This window comes from Neofelis nebulosa, chromosome 11 (genome assembly GCF_028018385.1).
Source record: "Neofelis nebulosa isolate mNeoNeb1 chromosome 11, mNeoNeb1.pri, whole genome shotgun sequence".
NCBI classification, from domain to species: Eukaryota; Metazoa; Chordata; class Mammalia; order Carnivora; family Felidae; genus Neofelis; species Neofelis nebulosa.
In genome coordinates, this window is record NC_080792.1 from 57,962,261 (window position 1) to 57,989,886 (window position 27,626).

At 44.5% G+C, this 27,626-nt stretch overlaps 1 protein-coding gene and 1 long non-coding RNA gene across 7 annotated transcripts in view; both read left to right on the forward strand.

Annotated features, from left to right (window-relative positions):
* The window catches only part of LOC131490375 (uncharacterized), a 47,655-nt gene extending 33,110 nt beyond the window's left edge, over positions 1-14,545 (forward strand). For both annotated transcript variants that reach the window (XR_009251064.1, XR_009251065.1), the window contains exons 7-9: positions 3,470-3,608; positions 4,259-4,395; positions 14,359-14,545. This is a non-coding gene — a long non-coding RNA (uncharacterized LOC131490375). The remainder of the gene's footprint in view (positions 1-3,469; positions 3,609-4,258; positions 4,396-14,358) is intronic.
* Positions 14,546-26,222: 11,677 nt separating this feature from the next.
* Positions 26,223-27,626, forward strand: part of PTPRM (protein tyrosine phosphatase receptor type M) — a 795,639-nt gene continuing 794,235 nt past the window's right edge. The window contains exon 1 of one of the 5 annotated variants that reach the window (XM_058692682.1): positions 26,223-26,807. In XM_058692682.1, coding sequence (XP_058548665.1) covers positions 26,735-26,807 — 73 coding nt within the window. In that variant the 5' untranslated portion in view covers positions 26,223-26,734. The remainder of the gene's footprint in view (positions 26,808-27,626) is intronic. The other 4 variants (XM_058692677.1, XM_058692679.1, XM_058692678.1 and 1 more) reach the window with 4 other exon arrangements.

The window sequence follows — 27,626 nt, forward strand, 5'->3', positions numbered from 1 at the left end:
TGGCCTGCTGGCCAAACGATGAAAAAAAAAAAAAAAAGATGATTGGGAAAATGGGTATAAATTTCTAAGGTAGTGTCTCCCCTCCCACCAAAAAAATAAATGCTGCAAATGTTAGTTAAGTAAGGAACAATTGCATTTATTGTATGAATATAAAACTTTATAATACTTTATTGTTAAAAGTGCAAACCATAACCTGAGCTCTCAGTAAGCCATAATCACTGCTCACAGATCACCCACAACAAATATAATAATGATGAAAAAGTTTGAGGTATGAGAACTACCAAAACGTGACACAGACACACAAAGCGAGCAAATGCTATCCGGGCAAAAAAATGCTGCAAACAGACTTGCTGGAGGCAGGGTTCCCACAAGCCTTCAGTCTGTAAAAAACACAATATCTGCAAAGCATAGAAAGGCAAAGCACAAGAAATGAGGTATGCCTGTTTTTCATATTGTGAATATATTTGTTAAATATGAAAATGTTAGGGACTATGCTTAGGGAAAAAGAAGAAATTGAAAACTGCTCATAAAAAAAAAGAAAATTGCTCACCATCCCGTCACTTGTAAAATTTGGGGTGCTGGCCTATTTATTTCCAGAATGCATGGTATTCACAGTTGAAACATCGTGATACTCAACAGGGTGCAAATTATAAATATTAGGTAGATAACATTTCTCATTAAGGAGTTTCTAGCTTCCATTATTTGAATTTTAGCAAACATTTAAATTATGTCTATAAAAGTCTTCTTTCTGTATTCCACCTCTGTCTCCCCAAGTCCCTAAAGCCCAGTAAAATGTAGTCATTTTAGATATGGTTTATGTTTGAAATGACGGCTCTGAATACAAACAGATATTCATCAGCTAACAGTGGTTGGCAATCAAATGCTTATGAGGGCCTGGCAATTAATTGCTAAAATTTCCTGGGCAAAGATGTAGTAATATGAACCCCCAAACTTGCCCAAGCTGGCCACAATTTCCCCAAATGGCCCAAAGGCAAATTCAGAGTTGCCATAGTATTGCTCACTAGGGGAGACACTGGCTCACAGGCAGAGGAACAAATGAACACAGGGGCTAATCTGTGCCCTAGGTGAGGACATCTCTTCCCTATGGATCAAACAATGCCAGTTTTCCTCTGCCCTCCAGCAAAATTACATAAAGGGAACTTATGCCTGACTTATCCACAAGAGTTTTTGAGAGTAAATAATGAAAAGGCTAAGGGAAAATTAATAGATTCAGTTAATTTAAACCTTCAAAATAAAATCTGGCTGTTTCAAAAGAAAGGCAAATGAGCCATCTCGGGTTGGGGAGACTGATATTCCGTCCTAGCAAAGAAATTTCGTTAGTGTTGAAAACAGTTTGGGAATAAATAAGCTGGCAGAGCTCTGCATGGTTCAGCACTGAAACTGATCTTACTTTAAATTTTACAAAGTTTCAAGAAGGTGGAAATATGGTAACATGTCTAAAGGTGCACTTGACATCAGGCTCTCCTATGAATCCACTTGCCAAGCCAAATGGAAATGAGAGGTAGATCTTTTGAAGCTGAAATGAGTCATTGGGAGAGCTTCAGTCTGGGTGAGGAAGGACAAATTATAGGAATAGTGACCTAAACTGTGCTGCTCAGGTTACAGATTTATCAGACTCTGTTAGCATCTTACTTTGTGCTGTGCACCCTGTTAGATGCTTTCACACATTATTTTAAAAATAATTCTCAAAATAGATCCTGCACAATTATGTATTCTCATTTTACATATAAAGAAATTGGGATTAGGACAGTGTAAGTCATGTAGCCAAGGTCAGAGAGCTAATAAGAGGCCCAGCCATCCTTGAACTGTCTTCATAGGCCTGTCAGTTTTAATCCCCAAAGAGGTGTGCAAAGTATCATAGACTTCACACCACATACTCTGGAACAAGCTCCTACTCTAGCAAACACTGTTGATACAGTTTTTTAGACACAATCTGAAGGAATATTTGAAAGCAAATAAATGTTAATCTTAATATCATAGTATTTTTCTATATGGAGTATAATATGTGTGATCGTAATGCACATCTCTTCCAAAAAAGATATGTTGGAGCTGGAGAAGTCCAGTGATTGGCAGGAAAAACAAATCTGCTCTTAGGAAGTGATGTCTGTTCAACTAAGTGTATCTGTGATTGTATGCTGCTTAACAACATAATCACAGCAACAAAACAAGTTCAAGGGCACTGTTATAATAGCCTTTCATATAAATATTAATTTGCACCTCCTTCTGTCTTCTCTTTTCAAACATGAAATGGATATCTGCAGTTTTTGGCCTCCTTTCCCCAACCAGTGTCTATTTGCAGATATGCTTTGCTTTTGAGCAGTCTTCCCCTCCTCCTGCACTTGGAGTTCGTTTGCCCATGTTCTAAAAACAAAAGGGATGACCCGGACTGACTTGTCCATTCTCAGTGATTGGCTCCGTTTGTCGTGTGACTCAGGATGGTCAAATCAAAGTGAACCTGTTGTATCAGTTTCCTGCATCCGATCTAAAGGATTCCCACAAACCTAGTGAAAACAACAGAAAACTCACTCACAGTTCCTCTGAAATCTATCTCACTAAGGCCAAAATTAAGGTGTCAGCTGAGCAATGCTCTCTCTGGAGGCTCTAGGGGAGAATCTGCTCCTTGCCTCTTCCAGCTTCTGGCGGCTGCTGACATTCCTAGACGTGTGGTCACATCACCTCCATTTCTACCTCCATGGTCACATTACTTTTCCTCTTCTGTGTGTGCAAAGTCTCCCTCTACCTTCTTCTTATAAGGACACTTGTGATTACATTTAAAGTGCACCTGGAAAATTCAGGATAATTTCCCATGTCAAGATTCGTGGGACACCTGGGTGGCTCAGTTGGTTAAGTATCCATGTCTTGATTTCAGCTCAGGTCATGATCTCACAGTCATGGTATTGAGCCTGGCATCAGGCTCTACACTGAGCGTGGAGCCTTCTTGGGATGCTCTCTTTCCCTCTTTCTCTGCTCCTCCCCCACTTGCTTGTGTGTGTGTGTGTGTGTGTGTGCACTCTCTCTCTCAAAAAAAAAAAAAAAAGAAAGAAATTTTATTTATTTAAAAAAAATTATTTTTTTACATTTATTTATTTTTGAGAAACAGAGTGAGACAGCGCGTGAGCGGGGGAGGGGCAGAGAAAGGAGGAGACACAGAATCTGAAGCAGGCTCCAGGCTCTGAGCAAGTGGTCAGTACAGAGCCTGATGCTGGGCTCGAACCCACGAACTGTGAGATCACGACCTGAGCCCAAGTCGGACGCTCAACTGACTGAGCCACCCAGGCGCCCCAGGATATTTTAACATAATCATATCTGCAAAGACTTTTTTTCCATTATAAAATAGTATTTCCTGGTCTCAGGAATTAGGACCTTTTATCTTTGGGTGGCCATTGTTCAGCCTACTACAGCTGGGCAGAAGTAATGAAAGGAAACGTCATTTTTATTCTGGACTCAGGCGCTGAGTGTGTGATCCTGCAGACATATTGCCACCAAGGGAATACCTGCCTGAGAAGGACCAGAAGCAGAAAGTGGAGCCCAATACAGAAGGAGTGGGGACCTAACGATATACTTTCAGGTGTCTCTCAGGGTCTCAGGTAGGCCAGCATCTTGACAACAAGTTATTTGAGCTAGTAAATTCCCTTTTTGCTTAAGCCAGATTTTTTTTAATTTGTTTTTTAACGTTTATTTATTTTTGAGACAGAGAGAGAGACAGAGCATGAACGGGGGAGGGGCAGAGAAAGAGGGAGACACAGAATCGGAAGCAGGCTCCAGGCTCTGAGTTGTCAGCCCAGAGACCGACGCGGGGCTCGAACTCACGGACCGCGAGATCGTGACCTGGCTGAAGTCGGACGCTTAACCGACTGAGCCACCCAGGCGCCCCTGCTTAAGCCAGATTTTTAAAAATTTTGCCTAGAGAAGGACTAGCATAAATTACATCTCCACTATTAAAGCGTATCTTCCAGAAAAATATCTCGCATTAGGCCCATTTCATAATCACAGGGGATTGGAAAATTTCTACTTAAATCCAATATTTTGGAATACATGTGCGTGCCTTTTAGGAACACTGACTCTGAGCAGAAGGTAGAATCAAGTTGTTCCTGAGTGCTGTCGGGTTTTGTTTTTGTTTTTTTTTTTTTTACTTTTTCCATTGTTCAAAAATACTTCTTATTCTCTCCTTTCATGCTGTTTTTCTTTCCACATCACCTGACTCCCACTCGATTTCTTTTCCTTTCTCACTTCAAAGGCTTCCTAATTGAAATGTGCCGAAGCAATTGAAATGTGGTACCTCAATTACTGTCAGACACCGTAACCTTTAGACCAGCTAGAATCTTGTCGTGAGAGGAGACCGTGTACGTTGGTGAAAGTTTAGAAAAAAGAATCGTAAGTAATTTCACACTGGTAAAGTTCTATAGGATAAGAAGATCATTTTTAAAAAATTAAAAAATTATCCATCGACAACTTAATTTATCTTTTGTATTTGTTCTACCTATTGACAATGAATATTTGTGATATAAAATATTCTGAGCATATACAGTAAAATATATGTTGCAGGGACAGAGATTTGGAATAATGTGAAGCAATGTAGCTTTCAAGATTTAATTTTTAGAAGATGGCCTTTAAAAAGTTTCCTCCAGCATTTCTATTGACAAGATGGAGAAATCTGGGCTAGGCAGGTAGACGTGTGGTAGGTTTGTGACCAAGTGAAAACTAGATTAAGGGGGCTCACCACCAATGTTTATCCAGAGGGGGGTCGTTAGGCTGTTTTTCATTTGATGTGTTTATTAATAACTTAAATCAGGCTAGAATGGTATATTTGTCAAGTTCAAGTGTGACGTGTTAGGGTCAGGCATAAGGCAGGGTAAAGATAGGAGTCAGAGGCTAAAAAATTTTAGCAGTCAAAGGCTTTATTTGGGAACTAAGGTCTCGGGCGAGGTTCCGTGACTCAGGGGGAGAGGGAGAGGAGAGAGAGAGAGAGAGAGAGAGAGAGAGAGAGAGAGAGAGAGAGGAGTCAGGGAAGTCGCCCCCCTCCCCCCCAGTGTGGTGGGGTGGGGTTTTTAAGCTGCAGCGGTTCCGGGTTTAGGTCCGGGTGGGCCTTTTTCGCGTCTGGTCGTGCTGTCGCTCAGTGATTGGTTGACCTCCAATTCGTTCTGGCACGCTGCTAGGGGCTTTTCATTGGGTTGCGCTGGCAAGATGGCCGTCCCCTCTACTGTGGTTCCAAGGACATCCTAACAACATGAACTGGGAGAAACAAAGATTATGTATTGAATGACCGAATCCAAAATGAAACCGACAAGCTGGATCTTGAACTAAATCTAATGAAACCAATTTGAAGTGGCCTCTATTGTAGATTAACATTTAGCTTCACAAACCCAAGATGAGGAAACTATGGACTAACAGCACTTTCTTAAAAAACAAGCAAACAAACAACTTAATTTTGGTTAATTTCTTGATCGACATGAGCCAAAAATGTGAAAAAGTTACCACAAGAGTTAACGGAATCATGGTTCTTGGACAGATCAGCAGAGTCGAGGCCTGCAGGAACGACCTTGGACCTCATCTCCAAAGTGGTCACTGTACTTGCAGTGAGACTCAAGTAAACGATGTTTGGTCCAAAAAAACAGTGATCTGCTGATGAATGGCAGGAAACCATGCCATTTGAGGCAGTACTGAAAGAACAAGGACGTTTAGTGAGAAAAATTAGAATTCTCAAATCTTAAAGTGTGTTTTCAAAATTTTAAACTATACGGGTTTCCAGGCCCCGTTCTCAGAAATTTGGATTCAGTAGTGAGGTGAGAGCCTTCACGAATCTTTTCAAACCTCTCCCAGGCAACAATCAGACAGATTAATTATTAAAACTCAGATTCTAGGACTTCCGGAGTATCTTCCAACTTCCTTTATGCTCCTAAGTATTTTCGCTTCCTGAACTGTACATGTACTTAAAAATATTCCTTACAATGGATCTCTCCTTAAATATACATAATGTGTTTACTTTTTGCCAAATACCAAGTTAGATTCCAGGGGATTGCTACAATTTCTCACACCCTGCCTGGACCCCCAAGCCTCTACTCACTTGAGGAACTTCAGAAAATTCCACACCCAGCAAGCAGCCCTGGAGACTGAAAATACAAGGTGGGGCCTGAGAATCTGTCATTTCCGGAAAGCTTCAGTGATACATAGAATGTCACATTCAGTGAGCCCTTTCATTTGCTAAAGAACTTTGTCTTTTGTAAATGGACAAGTTTTATTTCAGGCACTGCTTAGGTATAAACAAAGGCTACAAGGTTAACCAACACCATTTGGTTAATCACTTACAGTTGTTTTTTTTTTTTTTTTCATTTTTTTTAAATGTTTATTTTATTTTTGAGAGTGAGAGAGAGCTTGAGCGGGGGAGGGGCAGAGAGAGAGCGGGAGACACAGAATCCAAAGCAGGCTCCAGGCTCTGAGCTGTCAGCACAGAGCCCGAAGCCGGGCTGGAACTCACCAACTGCAAGATAATGACCTGAGCCAAAGCTCAACCAACTAAGCCGCCCAGGCGGCCCAAATCAGTTCCACCTTTTCATATGTGGTGGGTGTCCACAGACCCTCTACACATCTGCATGTGGCACAGAAGGGCCTGGGGGATCAGATCTATCATTTGTGCCCTTTAGTTGGCCCTCAGGATTTCACGTGTGTCAACCCCATTACTGCTGATGTGAGTTATATGCACTCAGCTAGGGAAGAGATCCTTGATAATTGTGGGATTCTGTGTTTGAAAAGCAAAGTCACATTTACTGTTTCAGACTTTTGTGAAGCCTTCCTGGCAGCCTTATTAATTTGCTCTTATTTTGGTAATCACTGTTCTTTCGTCTGAGTGGTTATTTTAAAATGGGAAAGGAACCTAAATTAGTATTTTACATCTTAAGACATACATTTGCATCCGTCATAAACTTTAATTTATACTTTGGCCAAATAATTTTAACAGTTGCTATAAAATCAGTTATTTAATAATAGTTTTTACTACCATATTGAATGCAGCAGGAGACAAGCTTAATAGCCTCGTGTCCACAACAAATTTCTAGCTATTATTCGTACATCCCACATGCCTTTGACAACTCCACGGACTAGTCAAATTCCCACTGATTGCATTATTTGAATCTTGCTAAAAACCAGTTTACCATGTGCACACAGTTTTTTAGTGACTACATCTGTTTTCCAACCTCAATTTCTTTTGCTTTCTCAGATTTACATCATTATAAAAACTACTGTTACTTTCAATAGAATAATTTTCCATAATCATATATGTGCCCCTTAATAGGACATCTGGAATTCAATTCTAAAGCACAAAGAGGATAATGTGTGTAAATGAAATACACTTAACATTTATATTTATATTAGTAAACATAAGAGAAGATTTCTTCAAGGGGGTTAAAATTAAAAAAGCACACTTCAGACACATGCCAGGACAGTTCAGTCAGAAATTTTACATTGGGCAATTTAAGAAAAAAAAAAAAAGTAAAATAAGAAAGTATAACAGTGTGACACTAACTTGATCTCTGTTTTTGGCAACTTGCTCTTTAAAATTATGTTCATTTGCTCCAAAGCATAAATACAATTTAAAGTGGCTTATCCAAACCTGAGATAACTTTATCTGAATGTAAGAAACTCGAAAATTACTAAATCCAATTAAGGGACATACTCAACTTATCTAATTTGTATCTTCCAGAACACATAACACACAGTGCAGTTCTTGACATGTGGAGACAGAGTACAATATATGAGTGAATAAATGTAAGAACTTGTCAAAAAGTTAAGACTTTTTGAACTTGGATTGTAGGTTTAGCTGACATTCTTTTTTTTTTTTCATTGATACAATGACCCTTTATTTTTTAATTTATTTAATTCAATACATACTGATGGAATACTCATTATAGGTGTTTAGGATACAGCAGAGATTTACTGTTTTTCCTAGGATTATTCATTAATTGATTAATTAATATTGAAGTGTAGTTGACACACAATGCCACATTAGCTTCAAGTGCACAACACAGTGACCCAACAACTCCACATGTCATTCCATGCCCACCACAAGCGTCACCATCATCCGCCCTCAATTTATTATATTTCCTAGGCTGTACTTTTCATCTCCACAACTTACTTATTTTATTACTGGAAGTTTGTGTCTCTTAGTCCCCTTCCCCTGTTTTACCCATCCCCTCCCCCACCACGCCTGCCCCTCTGGCAACCAACCACCAGTTTGTTCTCTGTATTTATGAGTCTGTTTCTCTTTGTTCATTTTTTAGATTCCACATATAAGTGAAATCATATGCTCTTTGTCCTTCTCTGACTTATTTCACTTAGCATGATACCCTCTAGGTTCTTCATGTTGTCCCAAATGACAAGCTCTCATTTTTTTTATGGCTGAGTAATATTCCATAGTGTATATATACACCACATCTTTATCTACTCTTCTGTCAGTGGATACTTGTGTTGCTTCCATATCTCTGCTATTTTAAAAAATGCTGCAGTAAACATAAGGGTGTATATATCTTTTTTTTTTTTTTAATGTTTTTATTTATTTTTGAGACAGAGAGAGACAGAGCATGAGCAGGGGAGGAGCAGAGAGAGAGGGAGACCCAGAATCCAAAGCAGGCTCCAGGCTCTGAGCTGTCAGCACAGAGCCCGACGCGGGGCTCGAACTCACAGACTGTGAGATCATGACCTGAGCCAAAGCCGGATGCTTAACCGACTTAGCCACCCAGGCACCCCTATATCTTTTTGAGTTAGAGTTTTCATTTTCTTCGGATAAACACCCAATAGTGGAAATACTGGATTATATGGTATTTCTGTTTTTAATTTTTTGAGGAATCTCCATACTGCTTTTTCACAGTGGCTGTATTAATCTACATTCCCACCAATGGTGCCTGAGGGTTCCTTTTTCTCCACATCCTCTCCAACACTTGTTATTTCTTGTCTTTTTGATTCCAGCCATTCTGACAGGTATAAGGTGATATCTCATTGTGGTTTCGATCTGCATTTCTCTGATGACTAGTGATATTGAGCATCTTTTCGTGTATCTTTTGGCATTTGTATATCTTCTTTGGAAAAAAAAAGTCTATTCAGATCCTCTACCCATTTTCAACCAGATTATTAGTGATTTTTTTTGGTGTTATTTATATATTTTGGATACTAACCCCTTATCAGATACACCATTTACAAATATCTTCTCCCATTCAGTAGGTTACCTTTTTATTTTGCTAATGGTTTCCTTTGCTGTGCTTTTTATTTTGGTATAGTCCCACTAGTTTGTCTTTGTTTCCCTTGCCTGAAAAGACATATCAGAAACATGTTGCTAAGGCCAGTGTCAAGCTGGCATCAATTCCTGACAAATGAAATGCTTTTCAATCTTTGAAAATTTGCAATGCCTCAAAATAGTGCGTGGAAACAAATGAAGACCAACCAAATGAGAATAAAGGGTATTTATTGAGATCTTGCTGTAGCAAGAGTGGCATGTACCATCACTTGTGTTTGCCCAGGACGCAAAGGCGGGTAGAGGACAGGGAAAGCTTTATGGTGGGAAGAAGGCATGGCTTCAGGTTTGCCCTGCTTGGAGAATCATGGCATGGGGGAGCCGTAAGCAGACTAACTAGAAGAGAGGCATCCTTTGTGATTGGTTAGGAGTGCGAATTTGGCTTTCACTGGTTGGTCCTAGTTGGAAGCAGGAATAAAAACTAGAACAGCTATCAGTTATTAACCAAGTTCTGGCCATTTGGAGCCAATTGTTATATGGGGTAACAGTCTGATTTTCTACAAGGCTGAATTATAGCAGGTTGGCTCCCTGGGCTGGTTACTGTAGGTCACGGGTTGGTTTCCTAGACTGGCTGCTGCAGGTTGTGGGTCAGAGTTCTGTTTTTATATTTGGTCTGGCCACTGCCCATTTGTGAATTCAGTGTCTCAAATGCTTAGAAATGGGGCAAATTGTATATTCCAATGAACAAGAACAAATTACTGTTGAGAAACTATAATGTTTTCCCCTATAACAAAAATACAGTTTGGCAATTTAGCTGACTTTTTAAGGAATTGAGTTTATAGTTGTGTTATAGTTCCATATGCACAAAATCTGTAATGATGAGCACATTATGACAACACACACACACACACACACACACACTTCCTATTCTTAGGGGCAATTGCGTTCAACTCTTGGCCATTTCTTTTGATATTGATCTTCACATACCTAAATACCATGTTTACATACTGCTAATTTAAGACTTTGCTATTGATTGTCCACCTTGGAAGATAAACATTCAGCTCTCTGTCATCATTACCTCTCACAACCACCACCCCTTTACCCCTACACGGTGGGACCACTACCCTTCTGTGCTCCCATTTTCTCAACACACTCATGTCCTCATTTTGGTCAGATAAGTGTTTATTGTTCTGATCATCTAATTTCTACCGCTAGTTTATTCCAAACCCTAGCTACCAATATCTAAATCTCCTCTCAGTATGTTTAAATACATTAAAGTATTCTATTAATTTCATCTTCTTGGAGACACCTCTTACGGACCTCCTGACTCCATCCAGTCTTCCTTGGTCTTCCTCACAGCTGTCATCCTGAGATCTCCCTGCATTATAATCCTGAGAATTCTCTTTCTTGTGTTGAATCTCGTGTATCTCAAATGCTATGCTCTTTTGATGCTTGGTTTGCTGTCAGTAGTTTCCTTAGAAGGAGTTTATTGTTCTGAAACTTTGCATATTTGAACAAGTTTTAATTTCACCCTCACACTTCATTGTAGTATGGCCAGGAACGCAATTCCAGACAGGAAATAATTCCCTTGCAGAATTTTGAAAGCTTTGTTCTATTGTTTTCTAGCCTTCTGAGTGCTTACTGAGAGGTTGAAGTCATTCTGTTTCACAATCCATTTCCTGAAGCCATTTTTTCCTTCTCTGGAAGCTTGTGGTATCTGTCCTTCGTCTCACTGTTCTGGAATTTCACCACCATGTGCCTTGGTCTAGGTCTATTTTCCTCCATTATGCTTGGCACTCAAAGGGCTCTTTGAATCTGGAGAGCTGTGTCCTTCATTTCTGAGAAACTTTCTGGGTTTATTTGCCGAGGATTTCTTTCCCACAGTTTTCTCTTTCCTTTCCCTTTTTTCCTTTCTTCATTTTCTGGATGATAAATGTTCCTCACCTAATACATTTCCTTTATTTCATCTCTTTGTCTTTCTGTCGTTCTTCCATAGGAATTAAATCTGTTCTCCTTTCACAAGTGAGTTCATCAGCTTTATTTCCCATCCTTCTTATTGAATCTTTAATTTCAGCTATTGTAGTTTTAATTTCCAGGAATTCATTTTTGTCCTCTGGATATTCCTTTTATACGGTAGCATCCTGTTCTTACTTGAAAGAGGCTCTATCTCATTGCTCTAAGAATGTTAGCAGTAGCTTCTTTTTAAGTTTTCATGTCTTTCTCCGATAACTGGTGTTGGTGTTTTCTGTTTATTATTGTTTTCTGTTAATATGATGTTTCATATTAGAGATTTTCCTCAGCTTTCTGGTAGTCTCTGGTTCTCTGCTCATATTTAAAAGCGGGCATTCGATTCACTGCTTTGTGGGCCTTTAGCTGCAGTGGGGGTGGGGGGTGGGGGGGCAGTCTCAGCCTTGTAACAAATGTGCTCCTTTGTTGCGCGGTGGAAAGTCTTCCCCCTACCCCCTTCCATCATGAAACCCGAAAACGGCTCTGCAGCACCATCTGGATGACTTGGCCAAACTAAATCTCCCATCCAAGTACTAACCAGGCCCGACCCGGCTTAGCTTCCGAGATCAGACGAGATCGGGCGCGTTCAGGGTGGTATGGCCGTAGACTGGCCAAACTAAATCTCATGAATCTTCCTCACCTTTTTTTTTTTTTTTTACCTTAATATTTAAATAACTTTTAGTTATTTTCAGCCAAAAAAAAAAAAAAAAAAAAGTGGGGCATTTGATTCCCCCTTAGTGCCTCTGTGAAAGGATTTTTTTTTTAATTTTTTTTTTTTTTAACATTTATTTATTTTTGAGACAGAGAGAGACAGAGCATGAACAGGGGAGAAGCAGAGAGAGAGGGAGACACAGAATCCGAAACAGGCTCCAGGCTCTGAGCTGTCAGCACAGAGCCCGACGCGGGGCTCGAACCCACGGACCGTGAGATCATTACCTGAGCCGAAGTCGGACGCTCAACCGACCAAGCCACCCAGGCGCCCCGGATTTTTAACATCAGTACATGTGCTGTGGGTCCTGGGGTGGCCTCCACAGCCCTCCGCTCAGCAACAGGGTCTTGCTAATTGGGTTGTCACTGGATGAAAGTGCTTGGGATTTAAAAGTTATTATCCCCTGGCTTTGCCCAACCTCAGTGACTTACTGGTAAGACTGACAGTGAAATGAACCGCATAAATTCTGGGGGAAAAATAAATAAATAAAAGTGGGGCATTATTTTATGATTGCAAACTGTACCTCAGTAGAGCTCTAAACTGGCAAAAGAAAAAGAAGGGGGGTTATGAAGCTGACAGGAAGTTCCAAGAATGTGGGTGAAGCTTGTCACCTTTAGTTAGCTACTGTATGGTTTCATTGTGGGAACCCCAAAGTCAGAATAACCGCAGGAATTATCTCTTGGTCTGGTCAGAGTCCTCAAAGAATCTTCCCACCTTCTATCTGGAGAGTAAAAGCCTAAAAGCCTGGTTGTCCATGTTCTGGAAGCTGAATGGGAAAAATGGGTTTCAAAATTCATGCCCTACACTGCCGCATAAGCTCTGTCTTCAACATGGTAATTCCCACCCTTAGCTGTACCTGATGTCCCCAAGCAGTGCAGCTACTGACTGTCATGACTTTGCCAGAGCATTAACCTCTAGCCTTTAGCCAGAGCAGATCAGCTGGCTACATGAGGAAAGGATGATGTGGGTAGGTGGCTGTCAGCTCCATTTAAACCAACTTAACCAATCCTTCTGTTTGCAGCCCACTTTACCCCACTTCCTGAAGCCATTGGGTCTTTAGTGGTACAGATTGGGGTGGTTCTTGGGTTTCTCAAATGCCAGCTTACAATTTGTTTTCCCTTGTCCTGCTGGCTAAGTTGCCGGCCTTCTTCCTGCTGCCCCACTTTCAAAATTTAGTTGCCATTGTTCTCCCATTTATTGTCTTTGTGGGTTAATCCCATTTTCTTTCCCTTTCGCCTATGTCGATTATGGTTATCATTATTTGGGGCTTTCGGGAAGAGGCAAAAGTAAAAGTGTGAGTTTGATATAACAGCTTTGACCCAAAGCACTGATAAATTTGTTGGCCTTTCTGCTCTCAATATCTTTTCCTATAAAAAGGAAATGAGATATAGGCTCATGATACCATTTATAAGATACAATAGTTTTCATCTGTATACCACTTTACACTATATAAAGTTTTCACGTGAATCTCACTTCATTCGCCTGATACTTTCATGAGTCAGTTAAGGCGGATATTGTTGGTCCTTTTATCTAAATGGAAACCTAGGATTGGGGTTCCTGGGTGGCTCAGTCGGTTGATTCGGCTTGATTCCGGCTCAGGTCATGACGTCGTGGTTTGTGGGATCGAACCCCACATTGGGCTCTGTGCTGACTGTGTGGAGACTGCTTGGGATTCTCTCTCTCTCTCTCTCTCTCTCTCTCTCTCTGTCTCTCCCCCTCTCCCCCCCCTCTCTGCCCCTCCCCTTACTCACACTCTCTCTGTTTCTCTCTCAAAATAAAAATAAACATTAAAAAAAAACCAAAACAACCCAGAAACCTAGGATGGTGGAGGTGCACGTGCCCAGGGGTCACCCTGCCAGCAAGGGGTGGCATTAGATGCAGAGCTTCTGTGTGCCACAGGGCCTAATGGAGCTGTTTGAATGAACAGAGGACAAGGAGAGCAAGGGAGCACCAGCGTTATTCTGGAAGCTGAAAATGTCCACATAATTTGACGAAAATGAGAGTATTTGACAAGAATAAGAGATCCCAGCTTCTGCCAAGCCAACAGTTTAAAAAAATTCCAGGTCAATCGATGGTTAGGGGAACAGAATGAAACCTGGAAATTTAATCAAGATTTCAAGACACCCAATTGGATTCCCTGGTGAGGATACATATGACATAAGCCGTTATCTACGCACAAAGCCTTATTTCTTAAGGTTCAATACTGATTTCCTTATCTTAGTTGTCCTCTGGGAATCTTAGTACCTTCATGACCATTCTTCTATATTAAAGTAGCACCGAAACCTAGAGTGAACAGACACCATCAACTAGGATCTCTCTTTTCTGCTGAGGAAAAAATACAGGTAACTTTGGAATCTACCATCGTTTGTTGCTTTCTAATTCTGTTATTTTTTATCTTCAGCCCCTTGTTCAATCAGCTAACAAAGACCCATGGAGTAGCCCGGTGGGGGCCCCAAAGAAGATGCAAAGAAGAAAAACACAATCTTTGCCCTGAAGGAGTCGTCATCTTTTGAGGAAACAAAACATCATGTCATAGTTATACTGTAGTGAGCTCAAGCTCTCAAACCCAATAAAATATGGGATATTCACATCCTGTCAAAATTTGTGTTCAAAACAATTCATTCATTCATTCATTCATTCACTCCCTCAACAAAATTGAAGTACTTTCCTGGGTAGCTACTCAGTGACTATGGCTGACCCACTTAGATTTGTGCCATGTTAAATTTGGGGCGTCTCTGCTCTCAGAGCAGAGCTGTGGCAGGAAGGGGTTGGCTCTCCACCTCCTGTTCTCTTTGACATGAATTTTCACAGTATATCTTCCTCCTCTCTGAGGTGACACCATTCTGCCCTCTTAGTAGGGTTTGTAAGTGGTGTGGCAAGGAGAAAAGGCAAGGAGAAAACTCTGCTTATTGGGCGTATAAAGAATATCATCCCTCTAACCTTGCCAAATGAATGAAGCATTTTGAAGGAAACAAACAACGTGCTACCTAAAAAGATAAGAGGAGAGACCTGTATTTATTGGGGTGGTTAGAGAATTGTTTTCCACAGAGAAGGCGGTAACTGGAACCTGAAGGCTCAGGTAAAACCAGCCATATAAAAGTATGGTTCCCAGGCAGAAAGAACCATAAAATAATTCCAAAGGAATAGTATAAGTCATGTCCTTGAAGTTGTTAATTAGGATAGATGTGCAGGTGGGGCATGAGCTGGGACTTTTGGGTGGTATTAGGGGTCGGTCCACTCAACAACCATTCCCAAACGGTCTACCCTGCCTTCCTCCACCAGAGAGCCTGGAAAACGCAAAGCTAAAATTCCCAGCCACCATGGAAGTGAGGGCTGGCCATATAACACCATTTTTACTGACAGGCTATAGGAGGAAGTCATTTAGGGGGCCCGCCCTTCCCAAATAAAATCCAAAAGTCCACAAGAAGAAGTCATCTGATCTGGCGCCTTTCCTTTCTTTCTGCCTGGAATGCAGAGGGGGCCACTTAAGTTTTGCAAGGCTGAGAATGAGCAGTAAAGACGGGAGGAATCTGGGTCCTCGATGGCATGGTGATGTGGCTGTACCACCGGAGCTGTCTACCCCCATGTGAGAAACTATACAATGGCAACTTATTTTATTAGCATTTTCTCAGAGGTTGACTTGAATTTATAGTTAATCCTCTTAAGAGCTTAAAAAAGTGAGCACCATTGTTATTCCAGCTTTCAGATGGGCACACTGAACCACAGAAAGGTTGAAAAATGTACCCAAGATACTCAGTGAGTGCAGAAGTTGGACTTGACCTCAGGCAGTGTGCTACTCAATCCTCTACCTTTAGCCATTGTTCTATATGCCAGTGTTGGCTGGGTTCTCTGTTACCTACCGATGATTGCAATCCTGACTCTATTTATTATCTTTGAGGAAGAGATGACACTTAGACGGAAGCTTTTAGATCATCATATAAACAAAGATGGGTACAGCAGCCAAAGAATGGCAAGTTAGACAACAGTTTGATGATGAATTCATTCATTTATTTATTTCTTTATTTATTTTTGATAATGAATTTATGATAGGAAAAGAGATACAGATGTAGATGGAAATGCAACAGAGTGGTCAGGAAAAGGACCTCAGGAAATCAGAATATTTGCCTACAAATCGCAGCACTGCCAGTTAGTAGCTGAACAACTGTGGTCTACTCGTATTGTCTTATCTGCATGAGATCTAAGTCATTCTATGTTTAAAAAATTTTTTTAAAAACACTTTTTATTTATTTATTTATTTATTGTTTTATTTTATTTTTTTTTTCCAACGTTTTTTATTTTTTATTTTTGGGACAGAGAGAGACAGAGCATGAACGGGGGAGGGACAGAGAGAGAGGGAGACACAGAATCGGAAACAGGCTCCAGGCTCCGAGCCATCAGCCCAGAGCCTGACGCGGGGCTCGAACTCACGGACCGCGAGATCGTGACCTGGCTGAAGTCGGACGCTTAACCGACTGCGCCACCCAGGCGCCCCAACTTTTTATTTATTTTTGAGAGACGGAGACCGAATGCCAGCAGGGATGGGGTGGAGCGCGAGGGAGACACAGAATCTGAAGCAGCTTCAGGCTCTGAGCTATTTTTAGCACCGAGCCCAATGTGGGCTTGAACTCATGAACCTCGAGATCATGACCTGAGCAGAAGTTGGATGGATGTTTAACAGACTGAGCCACCCAGATGCTCCTAAGTCATTCTATTAAAAAAAAATTTTTTTAAAAAAAATATTTATTTTTGAGAGACAGAGTGAGCAGGGGAGGAGCAGAGAAAGCGAGACAGAGAATCTGAAGCAGGCTCCAGGCTCTGAGCTGTCAGCACCGAGCCAGTCGTGAGCTCAAAGTCACGAACTCCAAGATCATGACGCTCAACTGACTGAGCCACCCAGGCACCCCTAATCATTCCATTTCTAATGCTCAGCTTCCTCATCTCTAAAACGGGCATAACAAACATACATGTGTTTCAGAGTTTCGATGCCCTGGCAAAATACTTTTTTCATAGTAAGCCTCCAGTAAATGTTAGCCCCCAAATCACACTGAAATAAGTTTGAATGTTTTCCTCTAAGGCTTGCCTCAACTTGACAGTAATGACTGTCTAGAAATCTTCAATTCAAATGCAACATTTGGAAACTTTAAAATATCTAAGATGAAGAGAAAGAAAAGATGATCTTTTCTTTGATGTTCGCAGTGAAATGTTTTTTTCATATTCTACGGGAAACTCAGCCTTGTTACAGATCACAGGGCCTAGGACTCCATTGTTGCAATAATTTAATCTGAGGTAGGACTGACACGTAGCGTAACATTTCTTAACAGTATTAGTCAAGCAGAGCTTTAAGGAACATACCTATTGACTTCAAAGGATTTGTTTTAAAGAAAGCGAAATAAAAAGGAAATAAGAATCCATGGGGACAGGACACAGGACCATGATTGCCACCCCAAGTTTTGGAAAATCTCACTAACCTCCAAACTGTGTTCTGAGAAAAACAGTTGTTTTATACAAAGGCACAAGAACTAATATAACACATTAGTTCAAAGCCTCTGGGGGAAAAAAAAGAGGGACACAAAGACAGTCACTCTCTCCTTTAACGAACCCCCACGTGGAAAGTAGCTGCTGCGGGTGAGCTGGTGCCTGTGCCTTTGAACTGACCGTGATTCAGACAGCAAAGTGTCATTTCACGCCCTCCGAGTGAGCTAGCAGACTTCTGAAACTTCTCAGCTCCGAGAAGAGATTACAGAAAGCATTTTCTTCCAGGACTTCTTGACTTACACATAAGAAGTAGAGTGACTATAGAGTGACCACCAGGGGACTGTGATGAAATCTTTGCAGATCAGTTTCCTTCTTTGTCTTTTTCCATATCTAAGGAACCAGCCTGACAACCACCCCTGATGTGTGGGTGGGAGGGTGCTTACTGTGTTTGTAATGTTGCCTGTGCTGCTGGTCTGTAGAGCCCAGCTACCAGACAGGAAAAAGCCAGCGGCTGGCTCCCTTGTCCCGGAGGGAGGGGCAGGGCTGACAGGCTATTCTGGTCAGAGGAGTGCTTCGTGGGCAGACAGTTGTCTCCCCTCAAGCAGGATGCAGGAGCGGAAGGAAAGGGTACCGCATGACCTGTTTCCCCAGAGTGTGCCTCAGGGTAAAGTAGCCCTAGTGTCCTGCCTGCACAGGGCAGGAAAGTCGCCCTGAGCTGTGTCCCACACCGTATACAAAACAACCCGCAGAGGCCACAGAGACCAGACTGTCCCAGGGATCCTCCAGCAGGCCCCTTCCTGTATCTGCTATTCCTGGGACCTCCAGGTTGGCCCTGGCTGTGAAAATGCTATCTTCTAGAACATTGAGACGGCCATGGAGGGCCCACCTCGCTAAGGACCCCATGACGAAGGAGGGAGGAGTTTGTCGAGAACATCAACCTGCCGACCTCTTTGACATAAAATAGCGAAAAGGTAAACGTTCCAATCAGAAATAGGTTAAAAAAAATATGACTTATTTGCAAATCGTGAACTTTTGGCCTCAGGTGGTAAAACAGAGTAGAAGGGCTACCAACGAGACTTGAAGCCCAGTCACGGAGGGCCCCGTTTATAAAGGATGTTTGTGCACACCGGCATTCACTCCCTTACAGTGCAGTAGGGTAGTCAGGACAGAAACTGTTCTCATTTTGCGGATAAGCACACAGGAAGGGCCTGCCATGATACACGGAGTAGTTTTACTGCACATAGTCAGCTCTTGGATCTATCAGCTTGGAAGCTCAAAGAAGACTGATAAGCAAGGACAGGAATATCTGTTGAAGGTCTTCCCAGCTAACTGGTCTCTGGGCCTGGTTAGATGCTTCTACCCTATCTCTACCTGCACAGAACCCCAGCATAGAACTTCCTGCCTACTAGACTCTCTTTAGTATTTGATCTTAAAAGTCAGTGGTTATTAACAACATCTTATACGTCACTAATAAGGCGGCAGGGACTGTATTAAACACTTCACATTATTATACCATTGAATTCTTATAACTCTGCGAAATGGGCACAATTATTACCTTCATTTTACCGATAAGGAAGCGGAAACACAGAGAGGTTAAATGACTTGCTCAATGTCACACAGACGAACAGTGTGAGGGTTAAGATTTTTAAAAAGAATATGCAAATGTACTGCCCTAGTATCAACATTTCAGGAGATTAATTTATATTCCGCGGGTATTGTGGGCAAAGCAAAGAATGAAAACCTATTACTTCTCCCCTTTTAATTAGGCCATGAGAAGGAATTCCTGGGGCATCTAAAAATTCATCCTAGTGATTTAAGCCTTTATACAAAAGTGGCTTTGAACTATGCTTGGATGAGCTTTGCCTTTTGTCAGTGACAGGTTCTGACCTCAGGTGGGATATAAACAGCTATAAAAAAGGGCACCTGCCCTCATTCTTTTTTCTTCTGTTCAGGTGAGAACAGGGCTTCACTGGTGAAAGTTTAAATGACCTGGTTTCTTCTGACCCCTGCGAAAAACTAATGATTTTTATCCTATTCTCTCCAGTTTCGGGTACAGCAGCACCCCCCACCCCCGGCCCCTTATCTTCTGGGAATGGGAATACCTTCCAAGAACCCCCAGTGCATGCCTGAAGCCACAGTTGGTCCTGAACCCTACGTATACCATGTTTTTTTTTTCCCTATCTATACATACCTATGTTAAAAATTCCATTTATAGGGGTGCCTGGGTGGTTCAGCCAGTTGGGCTTCTGACTCTTGGTTTCAGCTCAGGTCATGATCTCACGGTTTCATGGGTTTGAGCCCCGTGTCAGGCTGTGAGCTAGCAGCATGGAGCCTTTGGATTCTCTCCTTCTCTCTCTGCTCCTGCCTTGCTCATGCTGTCACTGTCTCTCTCAGAATAAATAAATAAACTTCAAAACATTTTAAAAATCCATTTATAAATTAGGCATAGTAAGAGATTAACAACAAAACCCAATAATAGCAGGGAACAACTATAACAATATACTGTCATAAAAGTTATGTGAATGTGGTCTCTGTCTCAAAGTATCTTTTTAAAAAATATTTTTAATGTTTATTTATTTTTGAGAGAGAGAGAGGAAGAGAGAGTGCACAAGTGAGGGAGGGACAGAGAGAAAGGGAGACACAGAATCTGAAGCAGGCTCCAGGCTGTGAGCCGTCAGCACAGAGCCCGACATGGAGCTCCAACTCACAGACTGTGAAATCATGACCTAAGCTGAAGTGGGACACTTAACCAACTGAGCCACCCAGGCGCCCCTCTCAAAATGCCTTATGGTGCCACCCTTCTTGTGATGCTGTGAGATGAGAAAATGCCTGCGTGACGGAATGAAGTGAGGAAAGGGCATGGGAATGTGGTGCAGTGCTAGGCTGCTACTGACCATCTGACCGTATGTCAGAAGAAGGATCATCTGCTTCTGCTGGGGCAGTGTGGTGCGGGGGGGTGGGGGGGGGGTGGGGGGGGAGGGGTTTGACCGCGACAACTGGAATGATGGAGAGAAACCAGAGATAAGGGGGGACTTCTGCATATACATTCATAAGTGAGCACACCTGCGAAGTGAAGTCCCGGGTGAAAAGTTGTGACTGCTCCTCTCCCGTCTGAAAAGAAGTAGAGTCTGTGCAGCACAGGGCTCTGCAATGTGATGCTCACTTCAAGCCTTGTTTCACCAGAGATCAATGCAGTAAGTGATCAGGGTCAGTGCCTCCGAGTTCACACAGAGCTTTCACATGTAATACCATTTCTACGAGCCAGGAGACAGAAAGTAACTAATTTAAATCACGCAGGTGGGCCTCCATGAAAGTGGACTCCAAATTCTGAGCTGCTTTCTCCTTCTCTGAGTCCCTCTCTTCCACTTTCCTTCCCTCCGTCCATTCTTCCTCCCTCCCTTCTTCCATCCCTCCCTCTTTCCTACTTTTCATTTTTTTTTCGAGGACATGCGATCTTTGATCAATGAAAGAGAACATAGCACACCATTGTGGAAACCTATACAAGCATGCTTATTTACATTTCCTATTATTTCAAAATACTTTCATAATCTAAACTCATCTCTAAAAATGGGAATTAAATCATTGTAGTAAGGCCCACAAATGAGAATATGAGTAATAGAAACAATGTCAGTCTTCTCCTTTTCTGTGAGGTCTGATAGCCCCAGTTAAGTGACCCTGGGGAGTATTTAAATGATTCTGTCCAGGATTTTTGGCCAGTGTGGCCACTTTGGATGGATTAGGAACTTTCTGCATGTGGTTGACCTCCAAATTCAGCATAAAATTTCAGATAGGTAGGCATGAGTTGGGACCAGATAAGTTTTCTTTTTTTTAAATTTTTTTTTTTTCAACGTTTTTTTAATTTATTTTTGGGACAGAGAGAGACAGAGCATGAACGGGGGAGGGGCAGAGAGAGAGGGAGACACAGAATCGGAAACAGGCTCCAGGCTCTGAGCCACCAGCCCAGAGCCCGACGCGGGGCTCGAACTCACGGACCGCGAGATCGTGACCTGGCTGAAGTCGGACGCTTAACCGACTGCGCCACCCAGGCGCCCCGTAGTTTTCTTTTTTTTAATATACATCTTGACTTTGGTGGGGTTTGGACACGTTTCATGTTATCGCTGCTAAAGACATCATCACTGTATAAGGATGGTTGGCCGTTCTCCCTGCAGACCCGGCAAAGTGAGCTCCTGCCCCGGGGTGTGCACCTCACAGGGCCCTGAGTATCACAATGTGTACAAATGAATTTATTAAGGGACACATGGTCACCTCGGTCGCTAGGGATCTGGTGCTCGGTGCTGAGAGAGCATAAAACAAAACCCTCAACATCCAATCTCAAAATGAACTTCTTTTCAGGCCCCAGAAAAACTTCACAACTGTGTCCCACGGCCTTGAAACAGCACTGTGGAGGTTTTTGGTGTGCCCTAATGTGGCAGATGGACAGTCCTAGTGGTGGAGACATTTAGTTAAAAGTCAAATTAATTCCAAATCAGGTCCTTTCTTTCCGATAGCAAGTATATTCATCTAAAATAATGAGTAGCATTTCCAGGGAGTGCCAGCCATCAATTTTCTTGCTTCTTCTCATGTTCTAATCCACGGTTCTGGAAAGACTCACACATTAGCATAGTATTTGCAAATAGTTGAACATGGTGATTGAGGAACGTGCCACAAAATTAAATAATATCGCTATTAAAATGGTAGATATGTAGTTATAACATATGTGAAACATGATACTGATTCTTTACATTGACAAATGGGGGATGTTGAATGCTAGAATTGCCACAAGTTTTCCATTTTAGTAAGAAATTTAATAAGGTATAATTGCATTTTTAAATATGAAGTAAAAATTTTAAGCTTTTTCTGATAAATTTTTATTTATTTAAAAAAATTTTTTTTAACATTTATTTATTTTTGAGACAGAGACAGAGCATGAGCGGGGGAGGGGCAGAGAGAGAGGGAGACACAGAATCTGAAACAGGCTCCAGGGTCTGAGCGGTCAGCACAGAGCCAGACGCAGGGCTCGAACTCACGGACGATGAGATCATGACCTGAGCCGAAGTCGGCCGCTTAACTGACTGAGCCACCCAAGGTGCCCTGATAAATTTTTATTTAAATATCAGCATTCTGATCAGAATCTGTAGTTTGTATTTAATTCTCATAACTTTGAGCCATTTGGAAGAAAAGAACTTTCAACAATTACACGACACTAATTTTACTTTTCTGATTTGGAAATTTTAATTTACACTTTTGATGAAACTATACACTCAAATTTTGTATAATTCACATACACTAATCTTTTAGCACTGTTGTCTAATAGACCTTTCTGTGATAATGAAAATGTTCTGTATCGGTGCTATCCAATTCAGTGGCCACTAGCCATATGTGGCCACTGAGCACTTGTGTCACTGAAGAACAAAACTGAGATGTGGCTAGGTTCTACATACAGAACAGCATAGTGTCAGATCATTGCTGACACTGGAACACAACTTATGTGACAATCTTTTTTTGTTTTTTAATGTTTATTAATTTTTTAAAGAGAGAGAGAGAGAGAGAGAGAGAGAGAGAGAGAGAGAGAACAAGTAGGGGAGAGTCAGAGAGAGAGGAGGAGACACAGAATTCGAAGCAGGCTCCAGGCTCCAAGCTGTCAGCACAGAGCCCGACACCGGGCTTGAACTCACGGGCTGCGAGATCATGACCTGAGCCCAAGTGGGACACTTATCCAACTGAGCCACCCAAGTGCCCCTGTGACAATCTTGATTATAGCAACATATTAGTGATTTTACTAAAATAAAGGGGAAAATCAATTTTATAAGGTAAATATATAATAATGTATGAATCACCTATGCTTTTACCACTTATCCATACAATCAACAGAAAATCTAGATATACACAATGACATATTTAGATGTCTTTGATAATCATTTTGCTGACTTTTGTCATATAAAAACTATAGATTTTCTTATCTTTCAATTCTGTTGTTGAATTTGTCAGGATAGGAAGATATGACATATATATATATATATATATATATATGTATATATATATATATATATATAATTACGTGCTAGCTAGATTAATAGCTTTGCAATATTTAGTATGATGTGTCTCCATTTATACTTTTGCTCCAAGCCCAGGAATATTAGGGGCTGGCTTGAAAGCCCTAACTCTAGACCAGCCATTCTGCAAATGTCACTACTGTCCCCAGAGAGCCGTGAGTATCCTGTGGCTTGACTAAAATAAAAAATCTCTCCTGCTGAAAAAAGTGAAAGCAAATGTCCCACTGGGAGGATTCCTACAGCATCCCTTCCTCGGGGAAAATCTAATCCATTCATTTCCAACAGAGGCCTTCTATTTGGGCTCAAAGTTGCTTTGGCGGGTTACCTACCTATCCCTAAGAGGGAGCAAATAACCTGTTGTCAAGAATTGGAAAGGGAAGGAGCGGCTGGTGTAAAACCCCTGTCAGCTGTTTGCCATGTGGATTGCAGGCTAATAAGGATAGAATCAGAGTATCATTGTAATGTTTAGGAAATAGACATAATGGAACTTCACTGACCCTCCCACTAAGCTTTAAGGAACAGGAAGAAGGGACAGGGTGTCTTCAGGTTACCAGGGTAGAAGCAGCTGGAATCTCTGCAGGGTTTTCTCTCTTCTGGTACAAGGAAGAGTTGTAAGTGCAGCTGCCTTCCAATCCACCACCAAGCCATCTTCCACATTTCTTGCCCCTTGGGGGGTGTTCCACTCTGAGGCTGTTCCACACTTTCCTCCTGAGGTCTCCAGGTGGTTGAGTCCCACTTGCCCACAGTAGTACCCTGCTCATTAATACACCGGCATTGGCTTATTTTACTTTATTTTTCCCTCTTGTGTCACTTTCCAATTCCTTTTGGACTGCTTCCTGGGATGACTTTCCCAGTAGGTACCACTTGTACGTACATCCTTACCTCCAAGGTCTGTTTCTGGGGGAGCCCAGCCTAAGGAAGGACAACCTCCAGCATGCACCAGAGTGCCTGGCATACAGTATGGCCTTAATAGACATTTGCAGAAAGAATTAACACAGTTTGCAAATGAAATCCTACACGAATATTAACTTCACCCACTTTAAAGAAGTTACTCAGAAGGAAAGCAACTAGATTGGCTTTTACCTCCTTATTTGGAAGCTCCACGTATCTACTAGCAGAAAAGCTCCATTGGAAAGCACATTACCATTCAAAACCGGCAAATTTGGGCTCCCTCACATGCACACATGACCTCAATAAACGGAAAGCCCAGGTTGCAGACTGGGCCATCCTCACTTGCCGATCCTCTGAGGTATGCGACTCCCTTCTTTGATACTTCACCGTTCATGTTGCAATAAAGATAAGGCTCAACAAGTGCCTATTCGTGAGAGGTAGCAAGATGATGTGAAGTCATATTAAGAAGTAAATGATTAACACAGAGCCTTTTAAAGAGCACTCCTGATAAGGATCCACCAAGTGGAGTTCCTGAAGAAAGGGGAGTTTTGGGTTGGGACTCCAAAAGCAAAAGTCCTCTCCTCCCTAAATTTGCCCCGAAGAGGTCCTTGTCTGTCGATGGGGTCCATGGGAGGCCAAGTGGAGGTCTGCATGGGGTCGATGTACTTTTGGGGCCTTTATAAACACGCACTAGGTGGAAGCAGCGCAGGGGTGCTGCGGCGCGCACCTGCCTCATGGGTTTGCCTTTTTGCCAGTGTCGTTGCCCTTGCTAGAACACCGCGTTACTTTCCTTAGTTACTTTGGTTTCTAATGCAACCTCGTCCCAAGCCCCTTTACTGCGTTTACTTAGCAAGGAGTGGCGTCTCCAGCTGCTTGGTGCTGCTGGCTCAGCGTGCTTGTTCTGAGGGAGATACGAGAACCACATTCCCCCCGCCCCCCTTGGTAATGTTACAAAGCGAACCTCTTGACTGAAAAACCGAAAGCTTTGGGATTAATAAAATAGTCATCCCAGGCACAAAATGGTAAGTGAAATATTCCAAGACATGGTGTGATTAATTTACCCACGCCTCCTCCTCACCCGTTCCCAAACACTCTGCACCTCCATCAGAAACCACGGGTTACGTCCAAAGCCTCGTTTCGGCGAGACCCCCGCCTTCGGTGCATTGCCCGCGGCTCGCTCCGGCCCACGCGGGGCTGCCTAGCGGCTGCGGGGGCTCCGGGGACGGGCGCGCGTGTCCCGCGAGGCGGGCCGGGCTGGCTGGCGCGCGGCAGGCTCGCGGCTCCCGCTCCGCGCCCAGAGCCCGCCAACTTCCCTCCGTCCGCGGCCCCTCGGAGCCTCCCGGGTCTGCCGGCTCGCTCGTCTTCCCCCCCGCGGCGGCCGGGAGCGCGGGCCCTGCGACGCCGGGGCGCAGCCGGCCCCGCTCGGCGACACTGCTGCCGTCCGGCCCCGGGCGGCGGGGACGGAGCTTGCCTCGCCGCGCCCGCGGGGCCGCAGGCCGCTAGTCCCGCCCGCCGCTCGCACAAACTACTAGCGGCTCACGACCCGGGACAAACTTCTAGCTGAGGCGCAACCCTCGCACAGTCGGTCACCCTTCCGGAAGCCAGGCACAGAGCACAAGACGCGGCTGGGGAGAGGAGGGAGAGAGACAGAGGGTGGAAACAGTGTCGTCGCTCCTCTCCGCGCGGGTGACGCTGCACCGGCGGCGGCGGCGGCGGCGGCGGCCGCCCCCAGCCGAGCTCCCTCCCGGAGGCGCCGCGGCCGCCGAGCGCAGGGGCGCTGGCCGGCGGGGCTGGGCGCTCACGCCCTCTAGCGGGCCGCGGCGGCGCCGGGCGGCCGTGACGTGGGCGCTCCCTTCAGCCGGCCTGCGGGGCACCGCCAGTCAGTCGGGGAGCAAGAGCCCCGCGCGGAGCCGGCGCGGGCTCGGCCATCCGCGCACCGCCGCCCCCGGCGCTGGGCTCGTGGCTGGCGGCGGAGAGGGGGCGGGCAGGACGCACGCGCCCACCGCCACGGCCGCGGCCGGCGGCTCAGGTCCCGAGCAGGGGAAGCGGAGCGGCGGCGGGTGCAGGCGCCGGAACGGAGGGCGGATTTTGGCTCCGCGGGCGCGCCCTCCGCTCCCTCTCGCAGCCGCGCTGGACGCCGAGTGGGGCAGGCGGCGGCGGAGGAGGACCCAGGACCCCGACCCCCGGAGCTGCTAGAGTTCGGACTTCTGCAACTGTTGGCACTTCGGGGCTCCGGCTCTGTTTTTGGCTGTTTACCTTTCTCTTCTGGCTGCCTGGAAACCCAAGCTCCCGTCCGCCCTCCGCCCTCGCGCGCCCACCCAGCGCCGCCTGGGAGCGGTCCGGCGCACACTCGGCAACATGAGGAGACTTGGGACTTGCCTGGCGACTTTGGCCGGACTTTTGCTAACTGCGGCAGGGGAGACATTTTCAGGTAAGCGGGACCGTTTGTGCCGCCGCCGGGGACGCGCGGGCCGGAGCGGGGGCCCGGGACGCCGGCAGCTCCCGGCGGGGAGAGCCCGAGGCGGGCGGCGGGTCCGGGTTGGGGGCGCGGTGGGCAGACACAGCTGCTGCCCGTTAGCCCGCGCTGGGCGAGGGGCCGGCGGGGATCGCAGGCATCGGCGATTCGGACGGCCGGAGAGAGCGTGCCCCGAGCACTAGCCTCGAAGCGGGGACCCCCTCCTCGCCCTCACCCCTCCGGGGCCTGGGCTCGTGCTCTGGCGAACCGCTGCCACTGCGAGTCCCTGGCCGGCTCGTAAAAGAACAGCAGAAAACTTTGCTTGAAGTTCGGCGCTGCGGCCCGGGGCCGCCGGGCGTGGGCGCTGCGCGATCCCTACGACCCGGAGCAGCGGCCGGGCCTGATTGCCGGTCCCCGGCTGCGCCCGTGGCGATCGTCCAGACCCGGTAGCAGCTCCGGTGGTGGCGACCGCCCGGCGCCCTGCGGTCCCTGCTGCCGCCCCCCAAGCCCCTCTCGGCCGGTGACCCCTGGCTCATCCAGACGGTTGCCTAGCAGCTCCGGAGAGCCTAGGCGGGCGTTCCTCGTCGGTCCCAGCGGGAGGACCCGGCAGCCCGGGAGGGAGAGGCCAGGATCCCAGGCCCCGGGCCAACGCGGCCTTGCGCCCTCAGGGCCCCATCTACCCGCCTTCGGCCCCCAGCGGAGCGCTGAGGCCAGTGGCAACTTGTTAACCCAGCCGCGCCGCCGAGGGTCCCAGGTGGGAAGGAAAGGGACTGTGCGTGCAAGTGTGTGTGTGAG